Below are 12,202 nucleotides of genomic sequence, written 5' to 3' on the forward strand. Positions count from 1 at the left end.
TAATATTCTTATTATGTTATATATTCAAGAATGATATTTTCATACTTTAATGAGAGTACCAAAATTTGTAAATCCCAAAAGTTGACCAGTGTTTTGGTAATTACACTGTAATATCTATTTATTTAATGGCATATCGAACTTTGACGTTTCTTTTTGATTTTAAGATAAGATGCTGGTAATAGCAATAATTTGTGCTGATTTCTGAACTAGCATTGGCTTAAAACTGATAATGAAATTTCCCTTGGAAAGGCTAAATTGATAAACTGAAGAGTAAAGACCAATTTTAGTATACTCGATTTATTATTTAAATATAAACAAATTCTGGGTTGCCTGGTTGGTTCAGTCGATTGAGCGTCCGGCTTCAGCTCAGGTCGTGATCTCGCAGTTCGTGGGTTCGAGCCTGCATCAGGCTGTGCTGACAGCTAGCTCAGAGCCTGGAGCCTGCTTCAGATTCTGTGTCTCCCTCTCTCTCTGACCCTCCCCTGCTCATGGCTGTCCCTCTCTTTCTCTCTCTCAAAAATAAACAAAAAAACATTAAAATAAATAAATAAATAAAAATCCTATTCTAGTTGAGTTATTTAAGAAATCCTATTTATATTATGTTCCATTTTGTGTATGTATGCATATATATATACATCTTTTGGAAATGTCATTATTATGTTCTGGGAACATAAAGGATTATCTTTACCAATTTTTTTTCTGTCACTATAATAAGGTCTATTTTCTCCATTTTAAGTTTATATAAATATAAGTATTTAATAATGTTAATTAAAGATTAAGTTAAGAACAGTATTATAAATGTATATTTGGGTTGAATGTTAATGAGGATAATTATACAGTAAAATGTTTTTCATCTGATCTACAAAAGAAGTTTATATATGAGTAAAATGAGATATCGACATCTTCAAAAATACATTTTAAATATAGAAATAGGTTAAAGGTCTTTCTGAATTAGTCACTTATTTTTTCCTCCACTTTTGTATGACTGGAATCAGAACATTTATAGCGTCAACTTTGAAAATAAATTTTTGAGGGTGGCTAAGGAACTGAAGTATTCTGCCCCAATGGTTGTTTCCAGCTAATGTTCAGTGTGGAGCTCCTTGATACATCTGTGTTCTGTTCACTTTTAATATGAATTCTAACTGTTTACAGTGTTCTTGATTTAAGACCATTGATGTGTGGTTTTGAGTACTGAATAATGTGAAAAGTCATGCATTTAACTTTTAGATTAGCTTAGACTTTCTTGTTGCATTACTGTATTTCTGTCATTATGGTGAAGAAGCTGTACACTATTATGTGTTTCATCTGTAGAAATAAACTGTAAAGTATAAAGATGTATCTTTCAAGGCATATTCTTAACTATCTCTACTGCTTTTTATTTTCAGGGCCCTCAAGGACCTCAGGGTCCAGTTGGATTCCCTGGACCTAAAGGTCCTCCTGTAAGTACCATAGTTTTTCTTATCTTTCTTCATTTCACAGTGTTTTCAAACTTTTGAGAATCACAGTTTATATTTTAAATAATTTTTAGATGCAAATATTAATGAAAATTCTAATAATAAAATTGCAATGGTGATATCAGAGAATGTACATTTTTCAGTTTAAGAAGTTTATTGAGGGTTTCTGATGTAACTGAAATAGATCTTCATAAATATTCTTGCAAAGTATTTCAGAGACAGGAACAGTTTGGATGTTATTCTCTCAAATATTCCTCTACTGCAGGGCATGTCACTGATGGCATTAAAAATTGTTACTAAATCTTAAATATTTGTTACATCACAACTTCTCTTTTGTGTTCCATCATCCAACGTATCCTTCAAAATGTCACTTCCTAAACATTCTCTTGCATTCTTACATTTCTTACATATCATTGTAATTTGTATTTATTATTTTTGTCTCTATAATCCAGGCTTTTAAAAAAAGTAATGATAACCCTTCCTGAATTATATCCCTTTTATAAAATTTACTTATTCAAGTATCTTCACAAAGTTAATGGAAATCCTTTATTTCCATACTTAAATATATATGGGAATATAGGACATGCTCATCGCTCAGTTGTTTTACTTTTTTAGTAACCTCTTCAGTTTATTTATGAGAATTAGAATCAGTCACTGTTTTAGTCCATTCTGTCTGCTAAAAACAAAAAACAAGCAAACAAACAACAACAACAACAACAACAACAAAACACACACACTGTTGTTTACCTACAGAGACTAGAGATAGCTTATAAACAATGGAAATTTTTTTCGCACAATTCTAGACATTGAAAGTTCTAGCTCAGGGAGCCAGCGTGGTTGGGTGGGGGCCCTCTTTCAGGTAACAGATTATTTTATTGTATCTTCTGAGGGCCGAAGGGGCTAGGGAACTCTTGGTATCTCTTTCTGAAGTCATTAATCTCGTTCACCGGGGTTCTACCTTCATGACTTAAAGACCTACCCATGGCCCAACTTACTAATAATATTGCCTCTGAGAGTCAGGATTTCAACAGATAAATTTCAAAATACGAAGTAGGGTTTCAATATGAATTTCAATACAAACTTACAGGCCATAGCACCCACATGTCTAAGGAAGTTGTTCTCAACGCATGGTCTTTGGACCAGAGCATCAGTACCACTTGGGGTTTGTTAGATATGCAGTCTTCTCCTTACCTGACTCAGCTAACTCTGAACTCCAGGAGAGGGGCCCAGTCTGTGTTAAACACATTCTCAAGATAGTTCTGATGCATGCTAAATTTGCGAGCCTCTCTTACGCTAGACAATGCTGTCCAAACTCTCATGTGCATACAAATTATGTTGGTATCTTGTTAAAAATGTAGATTTGGGGGAATCCGGGTGGTTCAGTCAGTTAAGTGTCTGACTTCAGCTCATGTCATGATCTCCCAGTTTGTGGGTTTGAGTCTCGCTTTGGGTTCTGTGCTGACAGCTCAGAGCCTGGAGTCTGCTTTGGATTCTGTGTCTCCTTCTCTCTCTGTTCCTCCCCTGCTTGCACTCTTTCTCTCACTCACTCTGTCTCAAAAATAAAGAAACATTTTTATAAAATGTAGATTTGACTCAGTAGGTGTGGAGTGAGTCTCAAAGTTACTAACAAGGGTCCAGGTGATACCAATCCCATGCTCCCGGGCCATACTTTAAGTAACAAAGCTAAAAAATATTTTGGCCGAAAATAGAACCAACATAGTTTGAATATGATACACTCATCAGGAAACAAGTAGAGCTAAATTTTCAGTTAATAATTTGAGAATCAAATGGTTTTTTTTTCATTATAATGATAAAAATAACGAAATCATTACTAGTAGTTTTACTCACATCCTGGATATTTTCATTTAGAGGTTCACTGATACACATATTTTGACTGAATATTCTAAACTCATTTTGAACTGAGTCTTCTTGACAAAACCATAATATGCACCTTGTATGAAGAAATGTGAGACTATTTATATATGCCAGTACTTCAAAAAAATGTATATCCCACTTCTCTATTTTCTAATAATTATAGTTAACCAAATATAGTCTGACAATAGTCTTGTATAAAGGAACAGTTTGGGAAATTATGAATTAATATGTTAAAATTTTAAATAAATGTTTTATCTGGTTACATGATACTTTCAAGCATGTTGAAAATAATTTATAACGAAATGAATATGGTCTCCAACTTTTTATTGAGTTTGAATAACCTATTTCCACTGATAGCTTTCACATGTGACTTAAGCTTACATGTTTAAAAATGAATTTTTTATCATAAAATAGCAACTTATTTTATTTTTTAAAATTTTTAAAATTTTTACTTATTTTTGAGAGACAGACAGACAGAACATGAGTGGGGAGGAGTCAGAGACAGAGAGGGAGACACAGAATCTGAAACAGGCCCCAGGCTCTGAGCTGTCAGCACAGAGCCCGATGTGGGGCTCAAACTCCAGAGCGGTAAGGTTGTGACCTGAGCTAAAGTTGGACATTCAACCTACTGAGCCACCCAGGCACCCTCCATTTTTTAAATTTTATTTAAATCCAAGTTAGTTAACATGTGGTGTAATGATGGCTTTAGGGGGAGAACTTAGCGATTCATCACTTACATGTAACACCCAATGCTCATCCCTACAAGTACCCCGTTTCACCCATCCCCCCATCCAACACCCCTCCAGCAACCCTCAGTTTGTTCTCTGATGAAATATACTTAAAATAAATGTTACACGTTTAAGCAATCTCATACTTTTTGCAATAATGTTAGACACTAAAATATTATTTTATCACTAATGGTTTTATTACTGCAAACACATGAAGCAAAGATTGTTATCTGTATCATAGTATTATGAAAGGATTAATGTAAAGAGCTAGTATTAAATACAGGGTACGATCAATACTACCTGCATATAATGCTGTTTACCCATTATCTCAGTAGTGTTCCAAAATAATGTTGTCATGCAACATTTCACATGTAGAGAAGTGAAAACACGGTTCCAAGAAATGATTGCATTCATAAGCCTTTTTTCATAAGTATTTTAAGCCAGGTGCATAGATCATTGCTTAACAACATAAAATCCAGTGATATGTATAACTTCTACATTACATACCATTTGTATTTGCACAGAGCGCACAGATTGCTAAGAATTTCTTCCTTTGTATAATGTAATTTTATTGTCAAAGAAAGCCATACGCCTCCTCTTTCCTCAGACTTTTTCGGTCCATCCTCTCATGTATCTTTCAACAAGTTTTGAGCCATTAATCAAGCATGCTTTTGTCTCTAAGAAGTATTAGAAGTGTAATAAATGCCTACACTTGAGAAGCATGCAGTCTAGTTGGAGAGACATGACACTGTTCAGGAATGTTGCTTTCACTGCTAAACAAAATGATTTTTATACACTGTTTCTCTGTCAAGTGAAACATTGGAGCATGAAATAAAAGTACCTATTATTTCTCTGGCATGCAGTTTTATAACATTTTTAGGGCAGAAATGCTTTCATCTCTTTGATATGGAAGGAAGAAATTCGGGTGAAGGGACAGAGCCAAGCTCCTTTTCCTGCATATTAATTGGTTCATCTTCATTGTAATCAGAAAATGTGCATATGTTTTATATGTAAATTCACAGAGCTATACATACACAAACATTATTTATTGAGTGCTTAAATGTTCATGTTTAGACTCTGTTAACCTCATGCCAATGTCAGCATAAAGTTACCCCATTTAAGAAAAAAATTAACTTGAGGTGTTTAAGACTTATAACTATCATAGATGCATTCTATTTATAGAAGAGGAACACTCAAAACCCCTTGCCAATGGGAAGTAAAAAAAAAAATCCTTAATATTTATTTATAGGCTTTTTTTCACAGATTACCTTGCAGTATCTGCATACCCTCATTTAGAAAAATTCATTGCCACTGCCCTTCAACAACATCAAAGGGATAGTGCTTTTTGACCAATAAAATTATGATTTTTAAATTAATGCCATGAGTAGTTAATCTGCTTTATTTCATTGGATAGTAATGTGGAGCCATTATGATCATTTAGAATTAATCACTTAATATTCAGAATATATACTTAAAGAAAAATGATGATAGGAATTCTTTATGTAGTCTGTTAATACTGCTCCCTCAGGATGTGTAGGAAAGCCATTAAAAATCATGTTTCAGTCACCCCTAGGTGAGGTCATTTTGATCTAAGATCAAATTTAACAGTTTTAAAGGGTTATAATATTTTGCAATAAAAGTAAAATCTATACATCTCAAATTAGCAAATATGAGATATTAAACTTTTATATTTACAGATTTTTAAGAAAACATGTAAATGGCTTGTGCTGTTGGCAAAACATCATTTGAGAGGCATTTTAGTATGGTGATGGGGGAACCTGACTCATATTTATCATCCTTTAGTGGTCACCCTCTCCTGTGTTTTTATTTAACACTTTTACTACTGCCCCCAGTTAAAAGTACATTTACTCTTATATGTATCAAAATGATAATAAAGCCCAAAATTTGCCTTTATTTACTGTTTTTATTAATATTAATGACTTTATTATTTATCTACTATACAAATATATAAAAATGGATCATATGAAGATTTTTTTAAGACATGAGTATACAATAGTTTTTTAATGTTTTATGAACATACCCAGTCTATGGCTTTTTTTTTCCTGTTTTCTGACAGGATTTTATTTTATTTATTTATATTTTAATAGTTTATTGTCAAATTGGTTTCCATATCTTTCTTTACCGTTTTGAAATACTGAACCTCCATGAAGTCTACTAACAATTAACTACTTATTTCTGTGATTTAAGCAGAGGGTAGAGCTAAATCTTAGATTACTGTACACCTAGTGCCTAAGAGATAGGTATGTAATATAGGGCTTTGAAAGAAGAAATGGTGAAATGATGGCCAATACTGTTTTGGGGCCTTGGTTAGAAAAGTTTTGGTCTTTTCGGGGGGATGATGACACTAGAATCACTCAGGTGGTCCTGGAAAGCACGAGCACATCACCGAGCACATAATAATCTTGAGAAATGTCATAATAACAGTCATTAACTAGAGCTGTTAATTCACATGGCAACCGGTGTGTCAATAAAAAGGAAATCGGGGAGCAGAGCTGGTACTGGGAACTGTCCAGAAGCCTCTTCTCCTGAGGTGCGGCAGCCAGTGCAGAAAAAAGTCTTCCTCCAGCGAAATAAAGCTATCAGTGGGAAGAATCTTATTTTGAAACAAAAACGTTTTTTCTCACTCAGTATTAAAAATAATTGATAATTTGAAAATAAAGTTTTGTAAATAATCCATTTTTAAGATAGATTAAATGATTAACATACTGTGAGAGGTATATCTGTTACCATCTAAAAAGTTATTAAAATGATCATTTCTCTTCATTTCTCCAGAGGTTGAGAATATTCTGCATCTACCTATTAAGCCTGTTTTGAAATCTGACCCTGATACTTAATGGTTTCTGAGTAGGGCGAATGACCCATAATGCAGACTGAAGATGCAATCTATTTCTACTAAGTATCTAAAACACAGGAACCACACAGAATTGTTTACTTTAAGTTCTTAGTTAACTGCTTCATTTACTTCTTCCGTCATGACACAGACAGCATCCTTTAGAGAAAGTGATAATAGGGTAGATTGGCTGTCCAGTGCTTAATAAACATGATGTGTCCAGGAGGATATTTAAGAAAGCCACTGGGAAAATTTGGCCCTGATGACATCTAAAATTGAGCAAACCTTACCTTATTTCCTTTACTTGAAGCAATTTAGAGACAAAGTGTAATTTGTTAGATGTTTGTGTTTCTTTTCATTCTTATCAGTTAGAAGCTCAGACCACCACTAGAGGACACTATCTTTCTGTTATCCAAATCTTGGTGCACAGGAAATTGAATTAGAAACAGAGCACCAAAAAGAGGGAAAAAATGATTTTTTGTCAAGTACTGAAGAATTAACCTTTTTGTAAAAATGAAAAAAACCCAAATCTACATGAATGTGTTTTTTAAAAATATAGATGCAAATGAAATCATTTAAATGTAAAACGTTCATAATAAAGTTACACAATTTTCTCTTGGACACAGTTACAGGTAGAATTACCCACAAAGAAACATATACACATATTAGTGCATATAAAAGCAACAGAATATCAAAATATGATATCTAATGAAAAATGAGAAAATTGTCTAATATACTACATTTAAACTGTAAAACAATTCAGTAAATATTTGTGACATGTGCTATTTAATACTTCTGATTTCAGGGACCACCTGGGAAGGATGGCCTGCCAGGACACCCTGGGCAACGTGGGGAGACTGTAAGTGACCTCATTCTTTTGATTGAAATTTTCAATCTCTGACACCTCATCATCTCACAGAAAGCTACTTTATCATTAACAGCTCCTTTACTAGGTTAAGGGCAAAGGAGAAATTAATTTTACTGAATGTATTATATATAATTAATATAATATAAATATATTACAAATATATGATTATAATAATTATTATATTATACTATATTATATATAAATATAATATAATAAATATTACATTTATTCAAAATTATATCCAACTACAAATGAATATACTTAAGGATATGGGAGTGTTACTTGATTTGATTGTCCTTATTGTCAATAATAGCACTTTGGGGATGAGCTGCTGGAGAAGACCCTATTATCTTTTGGACACTTCTACAAGGTTTTCAACCTTGACCTTTTCACAGAAGTAGTTGTTTATAGATATATTCCATTCAACCGTATCACCCTTCCATTCCCTAAAGGAAACTCATTGCACTAAACCATTCAAATAATACATTCTTCTGCCCAGAATAAAGGGATGAAATATTTTCTGATATTGGAACCATAAGGCTATAATTAGGTTGAAACTATGTCAAATGCATCCTCTTGCCTCAAGTAGGAAAATGTAAATGAAAAAATGTATCTGAATTTTATTTTAAAAATATGAGGAATATAACATTAAATACATTGTCTGAACGACTTTTGTGAATAACAGTGATTTGGGCAGGGGGAACCTGACACCTTAAGTACAGTCCGAAGCGCCTAGTGGGTTTGTTTGTTTATTCTGCCACTGTTATAAAATGATGTGTCTGCCTTTTCCAGGGGGATGTTAGTATAATCAGAAGTTATAGTTTAGCACATTGCCTTGGAATCAATGCTTGCATTGCACCATTGATTAATTTTTTCCAGATTTCTTAAGGAAATCACAGCACAGACCAGCTTTGACAGTGTGATTCAAAGTCATTTTAGGGCATGCAGCCAGCATGAAGACATATTTAGAGTTGTATTGAGTGCACACACAGAAACAAATCTGAAAACAGGATGATTTTCTGCGTAGGATAAACAATCTATCAGCAGCAACTCAATTCCAGTTTTGCTCACCAAGTGATGATTCTTAGTGTAACAACTTCTTAATTTTAGTTGGATTGTAAACTTCAAAGTCTTGGATTTCAAAAGCTGAATCAAGTATGATTTAGTGAGACCAAAGAGTAAAATTGTTTGGGTTTCCTCCGGGGAATTACATCTGCGGGAGGAGCATAAAATAAACCTTTTAATGAAGAATCTATACTCAGATTTGCAAATATATTCTCCAATCTTGAAGTGAGTAATTTTTAACGAAGTCATTATGTAGCTTCATGGGAGTAACTCTAGAATGTTTTCAAAATGTCTTTTAGGGAAGGATACCTAGAGAGTGGCCATTGTAAAATTCCTTCTGTCTTTAATTTAATCAAGATCTCTGTTTCTATGCAAAGGAACTATATTATATATAACAGTTAAATTTAAACAAAGAGGACAAATAGCATATTAAGTAGTGATTCTAAGATGGATGTTCTCATCTAGTAGTTTCTCGTAGACAAAGTTTAGAATTATTTATGGAAAATTGTATTCCTGGTTTCAAATCCACTTTTAAGAGCAATAGTGAATCATGCTGTAGTCAGGAACCTTTTTTTCTCACCTGTTATGTGCTGACTGTGATTCAGAGGATTGCCTTTGAATCTAGAGCAGCTGTATTTTGTTATATATGTGTCACCTTATTTTGAAGAAGAAATTCTTTTGTTATATTTGATATTTATCTCGAGTAAGAAAAACTTGAAGTTTCATCCGATGTTTTATAATTCAAAGCTTTTTAAGGCCACTGGCAATAATCAGAAATCATTTCTATTATACTGAAACAACCTAAATTTATCTCAGAAACACACTGCCAAATCCTACAGTGATCCTAAAATTAACTTAGTCTCTCACAGATTATCAGAATCTTCTATTCTGATACATTTTTCTTGTGTCTTACTGCAAATGCAATGTAGCAAACTGATCTCAGTTTTCAGGAACTTTGAAAAACATAATTTAACTTGTAATTCTAAAATTAAATGGCAAGTGAAGTCTTATTAGATGACAATATTGAACAGGCACATTCCATTTTGAACTCTAAAATTTTCTTCTACATGGTTTATTTGTGTCACATTTATTAGATATTTGTAAACACTCTGAATGTTGTAATTGAGCAGATATATAAATTATGATATTATAAATTAGATATTTGTAAACACTCAGAATGTTGTAATTGAGAAGATATATAAATTATGATATTATAAATTATCATCTCCTCCCAAATCCGTCACTCACTCAGATGTGCTAACATCTCTTTCCCTTTTCACATTTTTTACAGACTTTCCCCAATTAAGCATTGATTTTTAATCAATTGATTTTTACCATTTATTATTTATTACAATCATTTTTGGGGGCTACTGTTCTTGCTTTCAGTTACTAAGAAAAATAATACCTTGTAAGACAATATTTTTTTTCAAATTCAAAACTGCATTTACTCTTCATGTCAAACTTAGTGATCAGAAATTGGGAAAAAGGTAATCTAGACAGAGGGAATGGGCTGTGTCAATATGTGGTATTTGGCTATTCAGGGAAAGGTTAGAAAATCAGCATGGCTAAAATTTCAAACATATTTTCAAAGCAAGGTGGTAACTAGAGTGACAGCCTAGATCCAGACCGTAGGGAAGTTGGTAATGGATGTTGCCAAGGCACTTGCTTAATAATGAGTTGAGTAGATTCGTTTTAGCAATATGATGACTAGCCAAAGTGGACAAGTGTGTGAACCTGACCTGAAAAACTGCAGTGGTCAATAACAGGTGACTAGAGTTTGAATAAAAACAGGTCTCCTCCACAAGAAAGAAGCTGCAGTTGAGAGAAGTTCTGAAATGACACAGTAGGATGAATGACAGAGTCTGAGGACTGAAGGGAAGCCTGGGAAGTCTAGTCTGTCTGATAGTAATGAGAGAGCACAGGAGGAAAATCAAAGGAGAGTATTCTTAGTGAGTTCCATGTTGTGAATTTAAAGTTGAGGAGAGCCTGTGAGGTCCAATCAGAAATGTCCACGTATGAGAGAGTCTTAGGGCTTGACATGGATTAGAGGTTGAGAAAGAGTTTGTCGCAGAAGAGTGGTCAACAGACAGGCAACAAGTGTTCATGGGGGTTACTGAGATAATCTAGGAGGAGGTAGAGTGTGGGGATAAACCCTGTGAACAAATCGTTAAGAGGAACAGTTTGCGAGCTGTCATCTCTCAATGGGAAAGAAATATAAATATACACATTCGCATCATAACACACATATGTATAGGTGTGCTGATATGTGTATATACATGTGTATATGTGTGTGAATTTCCAAACCAGTAGCTTGACAAAAAGTTAAAATTAAGCAATCAAGTTGCTATTTGTTTATAAAATACTAAATTATACAATATATTATTCTTATATTAATTTGTCTTGCTATTTATAGTGGTACCTCAAGACAAACCCTGTTGGTCTTAGGAATTAATGGATTTAGGAGCACCTGGGTGGCTCAGTCTGTTAAGTGTCAAACTCTTGATTTCTGCTCAGGTCATGATCTCATAGTCATCAGATTGAGCCCCATGTAGAGCCCCATGGTGGAAATGGAGCTTGCTTGAGAGTCTCTCTTTTTCTCTCACTCTACCCTCTCCTGTTCCCACTCTCTCTGTCTCCTTTTCTCTCTCAAAAACAAATAATACATACATACATAAAATTTTAAAAATTTAAAAAAGAATTATTGGATTTAAAATACAGAAGGGACCTATTTTCTTTCCCTATTATGGCAAGTAATTACAAATACAGTTTCTTTTCCCTTTTCCTATTTATAAAATTTTGTTATTATGAATAATTTAATCAGTTACCTGTGATACAAACGCAGGGCTACCAGTTCCTGGTCTTTCCTGTTATATTATTTTTACTCTCATGTTATCACGAATACTTTTACAAACACTATTTGCTTTAATTCAGTTCTTCTGAAGGTTTTTCTCCCCATATTTTGAAGCTACTTCTCCAACTGTTAAATGTAAGTTAACTTACATGAGAAAGAAATTTGCTAATCATAAAACAGTCATACAGGATGAATAACCCATGAGTCTGGAGAAATATAGACACCAAAATATATGCTCAAAGGCTTTGTTTAGTGACTACATGCTGCTTACATCTACCAGATTTTATCTTAATGGCTGCATTATTTATAAGGTACAGTTGTAACTGTATTTTGGGAGGTTTTAAGAATGAAGACCGATAGAATGCTAACATGTTTACTAATCATGCAAAATATTTTTTATAAATGTACTCTACATTCTATTTTATTTTATTTTTGTATTTTTTGTTTTGATCCTATTCTTGTCTTATTTTACATTGGAATGCAGGAAAGAGAACTGCATTAATATGACAG

The 12,202-nt window shown here is 33.3% G+C and overlaps 1 protein-coding gene across 4 annotated transcripts in view; it reads left to right on the forward strand.

Annotated features, from left to right (window-relative positions):
* Positions 1 to 12,202, forward strand: part of COL11A1 (collagen type XI alpha 1 chain) — a 209,939-nt gene that overhangs the window by 120,101 nt on the left and 77,636 nt on the right. For all 4 annotated transcript variants that reach the window (XM_029949164.1, XM_029949166.1, XM_029949163.1 and 1 more), the window contains 2 exons: positions 1,386 to 1,439; positions 7,714 to 7,767. In XM_029949164.1, the coding sequence (XP_029805024.1) occupies positions 1,386 to 1,439; positions 7,714 to 7,767 (108 nt within the window). The remainder of the gene's footprint in view (positions 1 to 1,385; positions 1,440 to 7,713; positions 7,768 to 12,202) is intronic.

This window comes from Suricata suricatta, chromosome 8, assembly GCF_006229205.1.
Source record: "Suricata suricatta isolate VVHF042 chromosome 8, meerkat_22Aug2017_6uvM2_HiC, whole genome shotgun sequence".
Lineage (NCBI taxonomy): Eukaryota > Metazoa > Chordata > Mammalia > Carnivora > Herpestidae > Suricata > Suricata suricatta.